The sequence below is a fragment of the Ochotona curzoniae genome, unplaced genomic scaffold, assembly GCF_017591425.1.
Source record: "Ochotona curzoniae isolate NIBS_2020 unplaced genomic scaffold, NIBS_Ocur_1.0 scaffold_1852, whole genome shotgun sequence".
In the NCBI taxonomy this organism is placed as follows: Eukaryota; Metazoa; Chordata; class Mammalia; order Lagomorpha; family Ochotonidae; genus Ochotona; species Ochotona curzoniae.
In genome coordinates this window covers 3,247,143-3,264,592 of record NW_024467087.1, presented here as the reverse complement: position 1 = coordinate 3,264,592, position 17,450 = coordinate 3,247,143, and the positions used below count along the sequence as shown (strand labels likewise).

The following is a 17,450-nucleotide window of genomic DNA, read 5'->3' as shown; positions in this document are numbered from 1 at the left end:
GGGGGGGGTGGCGGGGGTGGCGGGGGGTGGGGGGGTGGCGGGGGGGGCGGGGGGTGGGGGGGGGGGGGGGGGAGGGGGCGTGGAGAACGTGGAATGAACCAGAAGGCGTCAAGAGAACCTGACTCAAGTCTCGCGAGAGTTTGCACGGGAAGAGCGCGTCAACCTGCCAAGGGCTTCTAGAAAGCACGCCGCGCCAGGGCTTCTGGGACAAAGGAGCGTGAGGTAGCGAGGCGACAGTGCGCAGTGAGGCGGCGGCTTAGGGAACCAGGCTGAGCCATGCCTTCAGAGGCCAAGCCTCTGAAGGAGAGGCTGCGATCTAAGCGTGCCTCGCGTGGCGCCCGCTCGAAGCTGGGGGCTTCTGACGCGGACCGCGATGTCCAGGTCCCGGCCCAAGGGGCCCAGAGAGCCACAAGCAGGACGAAGACTGCGGCCCTGCCTCAGGGTGCCTGGCAGACACCCCTGCGTGCGGCCCACCCTGAGGCCCAGCAGCAGCAGCAGCAGCAGCAGCAGCCTGTGGCCGGGCTGTGGGCTCGCAGGCGGTTCCGGATGCTGACTCTGGTCCTCTGGGCCTTTCTGGTTCTGGGCTACTATCTCAGGACTGGTGAGTCCCCGCATCAGCCCCGGCTGAGGGGAGGACGCTGGTCAGGGGGAGGCCTGGTGAGGGCCAAGATGTCGGTGAGGGGGAAGACACCCGGGAAGGCCCGATGGGGGGAGGAGGCCGAGTAAGGGGGAGGACGCCAGTCAGGAGGAGGCCCGGAGGAGGAAAGGGCCGGTGGGGAGGACAACGCCGGTGAGGGGGGAAGTGCTGGTGAAGGGAGGGCGCCGGTCGAGGGGCGGCCCAGTGAGGGCAGGCCTGGTGAGGGGGAGGACGCCGGGTGTGGTGAGGCCGGCGAGGGGGAGGACAGCGGTCAGTGGGGAGGCCCGGTGAGGATCGAGGACGCCAGTGAGGACGAGGACCCGTGGGGGGGGGGCGAGGCTCAGTCAGGGGAAGACCCGGTGAGGAGGGGGAGGCCGGGTGAGGGGAAGGATGCCAGTGAGGGGAAGGACACATGAGGGAGGTGATGTGGGCAGTGAGGCAGAGGACACCCGGGGGAGGGGAGGTGGGCAGTGCGGGAGGGTGCCGGTGAAGGGGAGGCTCAAGTGAGGGGGAGGACGCAGATGGGGGGAGGACACCAGGAGGAGGGGAGGGAGGGGTCAGAGGGGGGACGCAGGTGGGAGGGGATGCGGGCGGTGAGGAGAAGGCTGTGGGTGTGAGAGGAGGCTGGGGGAAGGGAGGACACCGGAGGGAAGGGAGGGGAGGCCACTGGTGAGGGGGAGGACGCCTGTGCAAGGGGGGATGAGGAAGGGGGCCGGGGTTAGAGGGAGGGCCCTGGGAGGAGGGGGGCCCCTCCGGAGGGGGAAAGTGGGGGGGGGAAGCGGGAGAGGGGAGGCGGGGAGGGGAGGGGGAGGAGAGGAAGAGGGGGAAAGCAGGGGAGGGGAGGCGGAGGGGGAAAGCAGGGGAGGGGAGGCAGAGGGGGAGGGGAGGCGGAGGGGGAGAGGGGGGGGGGAGGCGGAGAGGGGGAGAGGGGGAGAGGGGGAGGGGACATGGGCAGTGCGGGAGGGTGCCGGTGAAGAGGGGGGAGAGGGGGAGGGGAGGCAGAGGGGGAAAGCGGGGGAGGGAGAAAGCGGGGGAGGCGGGGGAGGGAGAAAACGGGGGGAGGTGTTAGGGGAGGCGGGGAGGGAAAGCGGAGGGGGAAAGCGGGGGAGGGGAGGGAAAGCGGAGGGGGAAGCGGGGGAGGGGGGAGAGGGGGAGGGGAGGGGAGGGGGAAAGCAGGGGTGGGGGAGGGGAGGGGAGGCGGAGGGGGGAGTGGGAGGAGGAGAGACGAGTTGGGGGAGGTGGAGGGGGGGAAACCAGTGGGAGGGGAGGTGGTTAGGAGAAGGACAACTACTGTGACACCAGACAAGTTTTACTTTGGAGCAATTAAAAAATATTTTACATCTGGAAGAGGAAATGGATATAAAATATTTAAACACACCACATTCTGCGAATTGTAATTTTACATTATGTCAAGTTCACCTAAAAAAAAAAAAGATGCGGGAGGGAAGTATTTTCTGGGAGAACTGAGGTTGGGAGAGTGGGGGAAACTCAAGGGAGGGAGGCGTTTTTGAAGGGGGATTAGAGTTGTTAAAGAACAGGCATTGCTGAAAAGGTGACAGAAAGACTTGCAAGACTGAAGGAGGGACAGAAAGGCCTCTGCTAGGGCAAGAGATGCGCCAGCCTGGAAGGTCACCAGGAGAGAGCATGGCACAGGGCCCCAAGGGAGCAAAGCCAAGGCTTGGTTGTTCGCACGCGTAGTCCCCTGCCCGCTCCCCAAATCTGATCCTCCAGCCCCTTCTCCCAATCCCCTCTACCCCAGAAAGCCCTCTCTCTGACCCTCAGCCCCACTGGCTCCCCAATCCCCCTCCCCCATAACCACCCTCTGCCCCAACACCTCCTATCAGTGTCCTCGCCTGCCTGCAACTGGAACCCCTAACCCCACCAGCACCCTTCCCCCCACAAGCCCAGGCCAGCCTGCCTCCTCTCTGCGTCTCCCCCCACTTCCTCTGCTCCCTCCACACTCACCCTTGCCCCCCACAGCAGTCCTCTCCCCGTACCCCCCCCACCCCCGGCTTCACATAAGGGCAAAAGGTCCTGTGCCAACTGCCTCACCTCCCATCCAGCCCCTTGTTTATGTAAGATCTCGGCGCTTGCAAAGTGAGAATTTGCCCATTGCGCTGGGTCCCGAATATGCCTTTCAAATAAAAATAAATACATGTATTAAAAGATTTTCCATCTACTGCTTTTTTTTTTCAGATTTACTTGTTATTTTGGAAAGGTAGATTTACAGAGAGACACAGGGAGCTATCTGCTACTGATTCATCCCCCAAAGGCTACAACATCCGGAACTGAGCTAATCCAAAGCCAGGAGCTTCTTCCTGGTCTCCTGGGGCTGCAGGGGCTCAAAGACTTGGGCTGTCCTTCACTGCTTTTCCAGCCAATAAGCAGGGAGCTGGATGGGAAGTGGAGCAGCTGGGGCACCATCAGTTAGTTTCTCATATAGGATGCCTGCAGTGTGGGTAGTTAACCTATCCTTTTGAGCCACCGTGATGGCCCCAAATAAATAAATTTTTTTTAAAAAGCCACTTGACCTACTGGTGGGGACTGGATGCCTTCACCCCAGATCCAAATGGGGCGCTGTGTTTTGGCAATGCTCTAGACGTTGCCATACGGATTCTTCACAGCCTTGGAAGGCAACGGTTGGTGGCTTACGGATTTGAGTTCCTGCTCTCCTGGACTGCACTCCTGGTCCCTGGCTTCTGTCTTGCCGAATCTGGCTGTTGGAGGCATTTAGAGACCAACTGGCTGGGTTTCTTTGTCTCTGTGCTTTTAAAAAAATTATGCCCATTTTTCAGATACTGCCATTCTCTCAGTCCATAAAGTGTTTCATTCCATTTTGGGATTGAATGAGTGTCGTGTGACTATTTTATGACCAGTTTATGAAATTTACTCAATTTAGGTTCTTTCCACTTTGGAACTTTTGTGAACAATGCTGCTCTGAAAAGCTATGTGCAACTTCTTGAATATTTTCAGTTCTCCAGGAATGGAATCATTAGCTCACATGGGACCTCTCTATTGAGTTTTTCAGAAAATCCCAGATTGTTTCCCAAATTGGCTGAACCATTTGACGTTTCCATGGAAAGTGGGCAAATCCAAATTTCACCAGCCTTTGCTATCTATCCCTTTTCAATTTTAGCCATTTTAGTGGGTGTGGATTGTATTTTGTAATTTTGATTTATATTTCCCTAATGACTAATGATATTGTTGCATGAGCCTGTTAACCATTTCTATATATTTGAAGAACTGTCTTTTCAAATCTTTTGATTTTTTAAAAATAGTTTCTTTGGGTTTTATTGTTGAATTATACATCTTTATATACTGAGTAATGCTAACTACCAGATACACGATTTTCAAATGTTCCTTCCCATTCTGAACATTGTCATTTTTATTTCTTTATCAGATATTTTATGTCAAAAGTGCCTAATTCTGAGAAAATCTAACTTATACACTTTTTAGTTGCTTATGCTTTTGTTGCCATATATAAAACTGATTATAAATCCAAGGACATAAAGATTGTTCCTATGGTTTTACCATTTTAGCTATTATATGTGGGTTATTAATCCATTTTGAGTTAAGTTTGGTATGTGATATGTTTTGTGGATCTAACATCATTCTTTTGCAAATGGACATCTAGTTATCACAGCACCATTTGTTGAAGATTGCTTATTGTCTATTAAGTATTTTTGGCACTTTTATAATAATCAAGTGACTTTCAGTGTATGGATTTATTTCACTATCAAATCTGTTCTATCAGTCTGTCTGTCCCCATGAGAGTACCATATCTTCACTATTGTAGCTTTGTGGTGGGTAGTGTGGAAATTCATATATATGTGTTCTGACATTATTTTTTAATTTTTAAAATTTTTAGGACTCTTAAATTTTAACTTAGATTTTAGGAGATTCAATATAGTTTGACTATATAATTCTAATAATATGATGCTATTTCTTTTTCCTTCCCCCATTTTCCTCCCATTTTTTTTGTTTTCAGGATAGTATAAGTTTACATTAAACTAAAAAAACTCACTGCTTTGCAAAATAAATTTAATAAAGAGCAAAAAGACTGCCATGTAGTGGGAAGATAAGCAAAGAATCTAAATGATAATTAAATAGAAAAAAGATAATTTCACACATATACACCAAATATTAACACAATCATACAATATTAAAAGTAACATAGAATAATAGTCTTAACCAATGAAATGACAAAGTTCTACAAATTTTCCGAACCTATAATTTCAACAATACTGACACACACAGGCGTTTCTTTTTTGCTTCGTTTCTTCTTCTTCTTTTTTTTTTTTAAGATTTATTTGTTTTTATTTCAAAAACAGATTTTCAGAGAAAAGGAGAGACAGAGAGATGTTCCATGCCCATTCACTTCCTGAATGGCCGCAACAGCTGGAGATCTATCTGTTTTTTATATCTTAAACTAATTATTTGTTTTGTTGATCTTTGCTATTCTTTTTAGTTTTAATTTTATTTTTCTTCTGTTGGTTTGGGTTTTGGTTTGTTTTTATCTTTCTAAATCTTTGACATGCATTATTAAATCTTTGATTTGAGACATATCTCTTATTTAATATAATCACTTAATATTGTAAGCTTCCCTGTTAATACTGCTATTGCAATATCCTGCAAGTTTTGATATATTGCATTTTACTTTCATTTATTTCAAGAAAATTTTTGATTTTTTAAATTTCTTCAGTGACTCATTGATCACTTAGTAGTATGTTTAATTTCTACATTTTTATGAGTGTTTCATTGCTGTTCATTCTAGTTTTATCACTTTATGATACAAGAATGTACATGATATAATTTCAGTTTTTTAAATTTATTGAGGCTTGATATGTGACCCAATATATGAGCTATCCTGGAAAACGTTCATGTGCTGATAAGAAGAACATGAGTTTGGTAGTTGTTGCGTGAATGTCTTATAAATATCTGTTAAGTCTATTTGCTTGATAGCATGTTTTATATATGTGTGTATGCATTGGCTGTGTGTATTTATGTTTGTTACATCTTTTTGCTGAATCTGGTCTTTCCAAAATAAATATCATTTGACTGTACAGTTTTTGATTTAAAGTCCATTTTATCTGATATCAGGATAACTATTGCTGCTCATTTTGGTTTCTGTTTGCTTGCTAATCTCTCCCTGGCTCTTCTCTTTCAGTGTAGGTACATGTTTGAAAAGTGAGTTTCTTATAGGCAGCATATAGTGGAATCTAGGTTTTTATTCATTCATCCAAAACTGAGTCTTTTGGCTTGAGGATTTAACTCATTTATATTCAAAGTTAGTATAGATAGACAAGAAGTCACACCTGTCATTTTATTGATTGGATGCTAATTATGACTGCCCTGTTAGTGAATTTGGTGGTGTTTGTTTTTATGATGTGTACTTCCCTTCAGAACAGGACTCCCTTCAGAATTTCTTACAAGGCTGGTCTGGTGGTGGTGAATTCTCCCAGTTTCTGCTTATCTGAAAACTACCTTATTTCCTTCCCTTTTAAAGGATAGCTCTTCTTTCTTTTAAGACTCAGAATGTATTATCCCAGACTCTTATTACCTGTAGGGTTTCTGTTGAGAAGTGTGTTATTAGTCTAATTTGTTTTCCTTTGTACATAACTTGGCACTTCTCTCTTACTGTCCTTAAAATTCTTTCATTTTACGTAACTATTCACAATTTAAGTACAATATGCCTTGGTGAAGACTCTTTTTGGTCGAGTCTTCCTAGGTTCTCCGAGCTTCCTTTTTGTTTGTTTATTTTTATTGGAAAGGCAGATTTACTGAGCAAGGAGAAACTGAAAGATCTTTTGTCCAATGATTTACTCCCCAAATGGCCGCAACAGCAAGAGCTGAGTTGATTCGAAGCCAGGAACCAGGAGACTCTTCTGGGTCTCCCACGTGGGTGCAGGATCCCAAGGCTTTGGGCCGTCTTGCACATCTTTCCCAAGTTACAAGCAGGGAGCTGAATTGGGAGTGGAGCAGCCAGGACATGAGCTGGTGGTGTTCATATGGGATGCCAGTCCTTGTAGGCAGAGGATTAGCCAGTTGATCTATTACACCGTCCCCTCTCTGAGTTTCATTTCACCCAACAACTATCTGGATGATCTCATGTTTTGCAAGTTGTGGGCAAATTTCAGCTATAATTCTATTGATCAGCTTTTAAATGCCTTTTCTTTTTCTTCCATTTTAGGAATACCTATAATATTATAATTTTGTTCATGTAAAGATATCTCATATTTCACATAGACTTTATTCTTTAAAATCACTTTCTCTATTTTATTTTGATTGAGTTATTTCAACAGTCTTTTGACTGTTGAAGATCTAGCTATTTTTTTTTTAATTCTGATTCAAAGTTTTATCTCCAAAATTCTAGTTGGTTCTTCTTCATTTCTATCTCTTTAGTAATATTGTATTCATGTCATTCATTGATTTCCTTATTTGTTTAATCTGCTTGTATTCTCTAGAATTGTGTTGTTTCCCTGAAGTCTTTATTTTGAATTCTGTATCTTCCATTTTATAAATTTCCTTTAGTTTAGGAGTTACTGTGTTCTTTTGCAGCCACCGCGTTGCTTTCTTAAACAGTGACAATTGCCATCAAAGGGTTTTGGAAAGTGATGGATGTGTTATATGTTGGTACTGATCGTGTCATTTCTTTTAAGGAGGCTCAAATTCTGGATCTTACGATGAGACTATCCTGCAGAACAATACTGATCAAACTCTGGGAGAGCAATCCATGTGGGACTCTCTATCACGTTTTTTCTTTCCAACAAGTAAGTTCTTGTTTGACATCCACCTCCAGCCCTGCCCTGCCAATATCATTGTTTTCAAAACAGTAATTAAATATCTAGGAGGCAAAGTAGTATAGCTATCAGTGTAAGATGAGTCAAAACCAATTGCATGAAATAACAGGCTTTCCCAACAAAATTAAACTGTTTCGTTTTAATAGAAACATCTGAGTTACATGGATTCCAATTTATGAGATGGTAATTAAATGCTTATACTATATAGACACACACATATATATTTATATACCAAGCATATTTACATACACTGCATATATTTTATATATACAGGTAATATATGTATATGTGTATATAGGTATATATAGTATTCCTTGAAAAGCATAACTACAGGTTTGTCAGATGTGAAATTTTTGATGAATTTATTTCCTCTTCTCTGTAGTTGAAAATAAGCACTCTTTTTTTTTTGTTAAGATTTATTTTCTTTTTATTGAAAAGGCGGATATACAGAGAGGAGAGACAGAGAGGAAGATCTTCCGTCTGATGATTCACTCCCCTAGTGAGCACAACGGCCGATGCTATGCCGATCCGAAGCCAGGAGCCTCTACCGGGTCTCCCACGCGGGTGCAGGGTCCCAAAGCTTTGGGCCGTCCTCGACTGCTTTCCTGGGCCACAGGCAGGGAGCTGGATGGGAAGTGGGGCTGCCGGGATTAGAACCGGCGTCCATATGGGATCCCGGGTGTGCAAGGCGAGGACCCTTAACCACCTCGCCACCGCGCCAGGCCCAAAAATAAGCACTCTTGCCACTTAAACATTAGCAACAATAATCTGAAGTTAAAATTGTTTTCAAAATTTTTAATAATTTGAATCTAAATATTAACATTTAGCATAAAGTTTATCAGCTACAATTCAAGTGTAAACTTGCAGAAGACTAACATCAGGGAATTTGAATATTATATCATCTAATCTTTTAAGTCATCTAGTCTTTGAATGTTTTAAAATCAGATTTATTTATTTGAAAGTCATAGTTATGGGGCAGTGGGAAGGCAGAGAGAGAGAAGAGAGGGAAGGAGGCAGAGAGGGAGGCAAGAAGGGAGGGAGAGAAAGAGAGAGGAAGGAAGGGAGAGAGAGAGAGAGAGAGAAAGATTTGCGATTCCATCTGCTGGTTCACTTCCCAGAGGGGCCACAATGGCCAGGCTGAAGCAGGCTGGACTTGGAAAGTAGTGGAAGACAGCCCAAGTCCTTGGAACCTTGTGAACATATGGTAGATCTAGAAGAATCTCCTGGCTCCTGGCTTTAGATCAGTTCACCTCTGGCTATTGAGGCAATTTGGGGAGTGAACCAGTGGATGGAAGATCTGTCTCTCCCTCTTCTCTGTAAATCTACCCTTCAAATAAAAATAAATAAATCTTTATGAAGTCTACAGTTAATTATGTAAGAGGTTGAAAGGAATCATTTCTGACCATAAGAGATATCGTGTTTTTTTTTTTAAGAAAAAATCTTCTATTGGCCTTTTTAGTTGTTTGTTTCTCATATAAAGGAGAATATTTTTAGAAACACTTGTTCAACCTTGCAAATGTTACAACATATCTGTACATTCAGATGCATACACATTTGTTGAAATTGAATTCATCTCGGTGTTCACACAATAAATAATTGCTTATTCAAATTACAGAATCAAAGCTTGAGGTCTATTAAACCAGATTGTAGTGCCAATGTAAGTGTTAACAGAAATAGGTCAGCATCAATTGTGTCACTTACTTTGCTCTAGCAGGAAACCAGAGCAATCTTAGTTACATTCATTCTCATTAATGCATTCAGTTTCTGTAGCTTACTCAAATTAAGTTAGAGAATATCCGTGGCATCATTTTAACAAAGTGTTAGTTTGAAGGAAATTTGGTTTATTCTTGAATTCCCTCTGTGTTTATTTTGCCACTACTTCTCATGATTTCTAAAACTGCCTTATCAATGATCTATTAAAACTTAATGTTTTGGCCCGGAGCAATAAGGTAATGGTTAAGGTCCTCCCCTTGACGCGCCCGGGATCCCATATGGGTGTCGGTTCTAATCCCAGCAGCTTCACTTCCCATGCAGCTCCCTGCTTGTGGCCTGGGAAAGCAGTTGAGGACGGCCCAAAGCCTTGGGACCCTGCACCCGCATGGGAGACCCGGAAAGAAGTTCCTGGCTCCTGGCTTCGGATCGCCATTGCGGTCACTTGGGGAGTGAATCATTGAACGGAAGATCTTCCTCTCTGTCTCTCCTCCTCTCTATATCTGCCTTTCCAATAAAATAATAAATAAATTTAAAGCAGCAACAAAAACCAAAAAGTTAATGTTTTTCTGCAGTTTAAGAATTGGAAATATTTAAACAGCTATTAAATGCTGTTGTGTTGTTTAGCTTTTCTTTTCCCTCATTCAACATTATTTCTGTATATGATTTAAATTTTTTTTATTATGTTGCATTATGTGACACAGTTTCATAGGCTCTGGGATTCCCCCAACCCCTCTCCGTGCCCTTATGATTTAAATTTTAATGTGCCACCTTAAATGTTGTTTTTTCTAAAATTTTATATTGTAGTACTTGTTTAATAGGAAATGTGTTCATTAGTGGCACTAATTCTCTTTCCTGAATTTCTGCTTTGGAAAGCATGCACAGTGAAGGAGAAGCAGGTGGTCAAGCCTTGCACTAGGCAGAAGGATCTCAAAGAGAGTGAATGTTTGAGATATAAATGTTGCTTCTCGTCATCCAGGATCACCAACTTAAGATGCTATGCTCCGTTGAGAGATAGTAAGTACATCCTCTTCCATTTGTTTTATTTCTATTGTAAAAATTGAAAACAAAAGGGCCACAGTTGCCTAAAATTGCATTTTATCCTCCAGTCTCCCACTTGCAGGGGTTCGCGGCCTTAGAGCAGTGCTGACCTGAGAAAATGGTGACATGGCCAAGATGTATGAACAGGTTCTGCTTGGCTTGGAGGTGGCTGACTGTGCCAGTTCAAAGTCTTTTTCCTCTGCTTTAGTCCCCTCTGTCTTTTGTCTTAGAAGTTCCAGGCTCTGTGAGTTTTATCCTCCACGCCCGGGATTATATGCTGTGAGGACGGAAAAGGAGGTGATTTCTTCCCTGCTCCTCATGACAGGCCACCTGCCTGTATCATCGAAGGATAGGTTAAACAAGAGGAAAACATATTGATTTGAGTATAGTTTAACATGGCATATGAACTTTCATACTGAAGACCCAAAGGTCCAGGGTGAATAATTCCTTTATATACTAGGTTCAAGGATACAGAGAACTGTGGTAATATGATTGGATAAATAAGGTGTTATCTGGTAAGAATAGACTGGTTTTTATCTTAGGGATTTTTGTCAGTTTTGGGAACTAAACCATCTGTTTTTGCAACCTTTATTTGGGTGGTGGGGATGTTACCACTTGGTAGCATGATGTGTTAAACACTAACAAATATTATAAAAAGGATGCCTGTAAAACAATATCTTACATTATTGCAGTCCTTTTTCCATTTATAGCTCTTTGTTGAACATCTAATATTAATAAAGGAAGCCCAAATCTGATTATGAATATTACATTACAGTTTTAACACTGTCACATGGTGCTTTGTAATGCATTCATTATTTGGGTCTTTTTATTACGTGTGAAGAGACATTTTGTTCTTGTTGATGAAAAAAGAAATTGAACTGTGACTTGCAATTCCCCAAGGATGTCAGAATACATTTCCCAATGAATGTAAGACTGAAATATGCTTATTAACCTGCAAATTCTCATTTTTTGGTTTAATTTAATGTTTTGTAATTTTAAGTAAATGTTTAAGGAATCATTTCTTTACCGAGTTCATTGCTAACAGATTAATTTGTTCCTTGAGTGCTTTAGGATTTACAACATGGCTGAGGAAAAAACACAATTAGAACCACAGGAAAAAATACATACCATGCACTATAATAATCTGGTTTTTACAAAGATTTGTTTGAAAGGTAGAATTAGAGAGAAGGACACAGAGAGGGAGAGACAGAGAGAGAGAGAGAGAAAGATTTTTCCATCTATTTGTTCACTTCCCAAATGGCTATAACAGCCATTGGGATTGGACCAGAGGGAAGTCAGGAGCCTGGAACTCCATCCGGGCCTCAAAGGTGTTTTAGGCGTTTTAGCAGAAAGGTGGATTTGAAGTGGGGCAGCTAAGACTTGAACCAGAGCTCATGAGGGGTGTTAACATTGCAGGTGGTAATTTTAGCCTGCTGTGCCACAACACTAGCCCTTGAAATAATCTGTTAGTAAGAATGCAGCTTCAGTTAACACTTCTATTGGGGTAGCATATATTGGAAATACAACTTTCGTATTTAAGGAAGATTTGATAAACTGCTATTTATAGAGTAACAGATATTTATGTATCATAGAGGAATCCCTCCTCATTTTACTTTACTAACTAGTAATTTAAAAAAAAGGCTTGATAACTCAGACTTGATTTCTTTGTTTTTGTTGAAGTCCTCAAAGTAACAGGATGTGATTAACCCAACAGAGCCTACACAGGTGCTGCGGATGTTTGGGGTCAGCGTGATCACCATGATTAGCCTGGGAATCCTGCCCATCTTGTGCTGCTCTCTTTTCCAGAGGAGGTAGGCAAGCATCAACTTTTATTGCTGCTTTCTGAGTGTACATGCGTAGTTCTGTGTAGACACATTTGTTCATGTGCTTCACAAAACTCAAGGACTTTGTTTGGGTTCCTTTTGTTAAAAATAAGGTGGTTTGGTTAAAAATATGCATGTGATTTTACCTTTCCACAGATTCAAATTACCTCTTGCACAGTGTACATATATTACTACATGAAAGAAACCTCCAATTAGATTGAAAAATAAACCAGCAAGCTGAAAATGTGCACAGTGGGAGTGACTAGGGAGGACAAAGCAGGATTCCTCTACGGTGTTAGCTCCTCAGATTCACCTTCTATTTCTTCTTTAAAGACTGTTTTTATTTTATTGGAAAGGCAGATTTATAGGGAGAAGGAAAAATAGATATTCCATCTTCTGGTTCATTCCTCAAGTTAGCTGCAATGGCCGAAGCTGAGCTGACATGGGTACAGGGCACAAAGGACTTGGGCTATCCTCTGATGCTTTCCCAGGTCTTAAGCAGAGAACTGGACCAGAAGTGAAGCAGCCAGGACACAAATCAGCATATATATGGGATGCTGGCACTGCAAAATGGAGGATAGCACATTGAGCCACTATACCAGCCCCTGCCATTGGGTTGTAGTAGTCATCAACCACTTGGTCTTTTAGTATATGTGCTGCCGAAGCGAGTACCAACCACTCGGTCTTAAATACATGGAATGTCCTCAAGCCAGTTTGTAATGCTTTTCTTCTTATAATCTTTTTTTTTCCCCATAGGCTGATTCATTCTTTTTTTTTTTTTAAGATTTATTTATTTTTTAATTGGAAAGTCAGATTTACAGAGAGCAGAGAGACAGAGATGTCCCATCCGATGATTCACTTCCCAAGTGGCCATAATGGCCAGAACTGAACCGATCCGAAGCCAGGAGCCAAGAGCCTCTTCCAGGTCTCCCACACGTGCTGGGTCCCGAGGCTTTGGCCGATCTCTACTGCTTCCCCAGGCCACAAGCAAGGAGCTGGAAGGGAAGAGGAGCAGCTGTGATAGGAACCTGTGGCCACATGGTATCCTGGTGCATGCAAACTGAGGACTTTAGCTATTGGGCTATTGTGCCAAACCTTCTTGTAACCTTATATAAAGTATCAGTGTAGTGCTAATATGATGGTCTGAAATTTACTCTTTTTTAAAAGAATTATTTCAAAGACAGAGTTGGAGAGAGGGAGGGAAAGAGAGAGAGAGAGAAAGAGAAAGAGAGAGAGAGGTTCTGATCCTGGAAATCCTGCTTCCCATCCGCCTCCCTGCCTGTGGTCTGGGAAAGCAGTCTAGGACGGCCCAAAGCCTTGGGATCCTGCACACAGATGGGAGACCCGGAAGAGGTTCCTGCCTCCCGGCTTCTGATTGGCTCAGCACTGGCTGTTGCAGTCACTTGGGGAGTGAATCATCAGATAGAAGGTCTTCCTCTCTGTCTCTCCTCCTCTCTATATCTGATTATACAGTAAATAAATAAATAAATCTTTTAAAAAAAGAAAATTGTAAATGTGAATGTAATGTGAACGAGTTTGGTTCAATTTCAACATTTATGGAAGGATGACTCCTTGTAGATTAGAAGTGAAAAGGAAGGCTTGTTAAGCAAGATGATGTATGAAGCAGGTGGTGAAGGATGTGCACCACTGATGGGAATGGAGAGAAGTAGGAGGACTTTACTGTGGTGGAGGATCCGATGATAAAAATAACTGTAAACTGAACAACAATGATGGTCACGATAACATGAATGAGCCAGTTCTGTTATTTTCTAGCATTATTACATCAAGTGGGTAAGCATAAAGAATTCTCTGCAAATATCCATTTCCTCCAAGCCCCCATTGTTATTATATCACTGTTGAGAAATAAGGCTTCACTTAAATTTTTCATATTGCAGCGGGTGGACCAATCCATTACGAAAGAAAAATAGTGGTCTTTTACAAGTGTTTAAGAAACCGAAAATCAAAATTAAAAGTGATATCGCAAGGATGGAGGAGGCAATGGATGAGGAAAATGGTGAAAGTGACCCAGAAACTAAAGGTAACTGACAATAGGATATAATGTTGAAGAGCTTAATCTCTGATTCTTGTTAATTTTAGAGTTCCACTTTTCACCTTGGTTTGACTGATCATTTCTACTGTACTTAGGTTTGGCCCAGAGTGAAGTCAGCTTCTGAAATAGTGTATTATCATTAGGGGTGTTTGCATGGTAGAAAATGGACAAGGCAAATGCCAATTTGTTTAAGTGCCATATTGTATCAAAGAAGTAGTTAAGGCCTTTAGAGGGAAGGGAAAAGTGAAATCGGCCTGCTTTGACTGCTGAGCTCCCTTGCTAAGCAGTGATGTCTGTAATCTCCAGTATGTGTTTGTATCACACGGTATATCCAGGGAAAGAAGCATTGCCTCAGGAATCTGACGGACCTGGGGTAAAATCCTGTCTTAGTTGTTGCTCTTAACTACTAGGACCTACTCCCCAGACCTACACATTGCAGTGTGGGAAGAGGTTTGAAAGAAGGGTTCTGAAATCACACACCAGGCTTCACACACCTTGGCTTCAGTTAAAGAGACTTACAAATCCCATAGCCTTGGCATGAGTTGTCTCCTTCTGAAGTAATTATGAAAGGCTAGTAACTAAGAATAACATTGTTGGTGAGAAAAGAGGGTCACGTAGTGATGTCTCCAGCACTAAGCACGTTTACTAATCAGCTCCTTAATGTCATCATTGGAGATTTTTCGTGTAGTTTAAACTTTAAACGATGCAGCTTTGTGAATGCTTTTGAAATGGTAATGCACCACTCCAATTTGAGATGTTAATTCCTAGCCTCAGTTGCAGGGAACTGGAAGAGCGGAATAGTACATCACTGAATTTAGTGTCAGGTGACTCCGACTGGTCTCAATGTTGTCATTATTTACGGTGGAGGGATGGGCCAGCTCCTTGGTTTCCCCGAACCTTGCCTCCCCGCGATGTGGAATGAAATTAAACTGATGGGTAGGAAAAAGGAATTGTCTCAAGAGAAATGAAAGATAATCCTTACGTAAGGTATTATGCATAAAACGTGGATATAACTGATAACATATGTATTGCTTAGCTATGGTAATGCGTAAGTTTTTAATGCATGTGTATTATTCATACAATGTGTTATTACCTTGTATGAAGAATCTTCATAAATTTCTTTGAAAATACATATTATGAAAGAACTATACATGTTTTTCAAAATGTTTTTTATCAAAATAGACATCTTTTAATTCCATTTTCCATGAAGTTTATGGAATATTCTTTTATACATGTTATGCAAAACCTGTGTGTGCACACATGTGCATATTATAACTAGTTTAATAAAACGCGTTTTTGTGAGCTAGTCATTGGGGCATGGAAGCTAACTTTATTTTCCCAAAAACTGTTTATGTGTATGCCTCATGGGGATGTTAAGATGATGCACTGCCATGCTGAAAATGCTTAATTATGACAAATACAAAAAACTTGAAAATTGTGTGCATTTTGTTATATGAAAAAGTGTAATGTATGTATACTAGTTCTTTGAAATGCTTAACCCATTTTACTTTTCTCTTGCAGCTTTATTTCACCACTGAGATGAATGCAAGTGGTCCAGAACAGTGGGATTTCCAAATTTCCCACTTAATTTGGTCATGTATACCTCAAAATACTAAATAAACCTTATAGTGCATCAAACCAGGATCCTTTCCTTAAAAAAATAATTCTTGCAAAATTATAAAAATTGTGTGTAAAACACTGGTGGCATTTCAGACTCTAACTGGTGATATGAATTTTGTAATTTGGCTTAGTTTGTCAATATTTATTTTTGCTGGTACAAAATGAGAAAGGTTTCATGCTGTTATTCACCTCAAGTGTGTGTGGAGAGGAACACAGCCATATTGTGCTGGGTGTAAAACTGTTTGCAGGGAAAGAGAATACTTTCAGTGGTGTTGTCCTTCTTCATTTATAACATTCTTTCCCCCACCATAAAAGTGAGGCCTATTATACTAAATTTGGCAGATAAGGATATGGGCAAAGAAAAAGAGAGCAAGCAAAGTCCCACTGCTCAGAGCTAAACACCGTTACTGTGCTTTCTTTACCTTTTTTTTTTTTAAAAAAAAAAAAACAAGTTGTGTTCCATGATATGTATTAATTGAATGTACTTTAAAAAATAATATTCCTTTATGATTCACTTTCCTGTTTTAATGTGTATAAAACTTAGGTTTGTTCATTCATTAACATTCCTTGTGCCCTGCTGTGTCCTAGAGATAACAGTGATTATGGCAGATGCCACTGTGTCTTTGTAGTGCTCACAGTGGATCTGCAGAAGCCAGGGCCGGGTGCCAGGTTCCATGGGAGTACATGCTGAGAGACCTAGAGAAGACAAGCAGTTTCTCAGCAAGTGAGAAAGAACAAAATGAGAGGGCACTCAAATTTCTTAGGATTTAGTTATGACTTGAATAGATTGTATTTCTTTTTAAAAATTTTATTGTTACTGTTTTCTATAATACAGTTTTATAGATATAGGGATTCCATCTTTCATTCCCATTTTCTCTCCCCATTTTCCCTCCCACTATTTTCTTCTATCTTATTATAATAGTATAGACGAACCCTGAGGAGGAATATGTGGGAGGCCATCATTGCTGAAGGAGTGAGCCAGGGGCATAGATACGGGAGAATAGGTCAGGGAAGTTACAGTAGGGGGTAGGCCGGCAGATTTGCTTGGTACTTTGAGTTCTGAAGCCATTGAAGAAGTTTCAAGAAGAATAACGCAATCTTACTTTTGTTTTAATGTGTACGCTGTATTTTGTTTTGAGAAAAATGTAGCAAACAGGTGCAGAAGTGGGGATAGCAGCTGGAAAATGTGATGATGACACATAACAGGGTAGTAGCTGTGAGGGTTGTCAGGTGCTCTTATGTTTTGAAGAAGAAGCTGACAAGATTTGGTAAAGAGAAGCATATGTAGTGTAACAAACTTAGGGATGAGAATTTGACTTCAATACTTAGAATATCAATCTTGTGAACAAAATAAAAAGTGGGGCAAAACTAGAAGGGGGATATACTCTCTGAAAGCAGTAACATCAGTCCTTGAAGAGTGTAAGAAAAATCATGACATTTCTATGGAATGATTAAATGTTCAAAATATGCAAAATTCATTTGAACCTTCACTTATAGATAACTTGCCTTCAAAAACGATTTTTGCTAGGAAAGACAGTCCTTATAGTGGTATATATATGAATCCATAGGATGAAAACAATAAACAAATCTTATGACCAATGGTTAAACAGTAAATGAAAAATAAAATTTTATGGGGTTAGGGAAGAATTTATGAAAATCCTGCTGGCTAAATACTTTTTAAAAATATTTTATCTTAGTTTGAAAGGCAGAGTTACACAGAGAGATCTTCCATCTGCTAGTTCACTTGTGTGATATTGGCCCAGATGATA

At 41.8% G+C, this 17,450-nt stretch overlaps 1 protein-coding gene across 1 annotated transcript; it reads left to right on the top strand.

The window, feature by feature from the left end:
• The first annotated feature begins 276 nt into the window (after positions 1–276).
• Positions 277–15,599, top strand: FMR1NB (FMR1 neighbor). The gene is made up of 6 exons (XM_041000043.1): positions 277–601; positions 7,297–7,407; positions 10,024–10,164; positions 11,903–11,999; positions 13,907–14,049; positions 15,583–15,599. Exons 1-6 carry the CDS (start codon positions 277–279, stop codon positions 15,597–15,599), a joined length of 834 nt encoding a protein of 277 aa, XP_040855977.1.
• Positions 15,600–17,450: the final 1,851 nt, after the last annotated feature.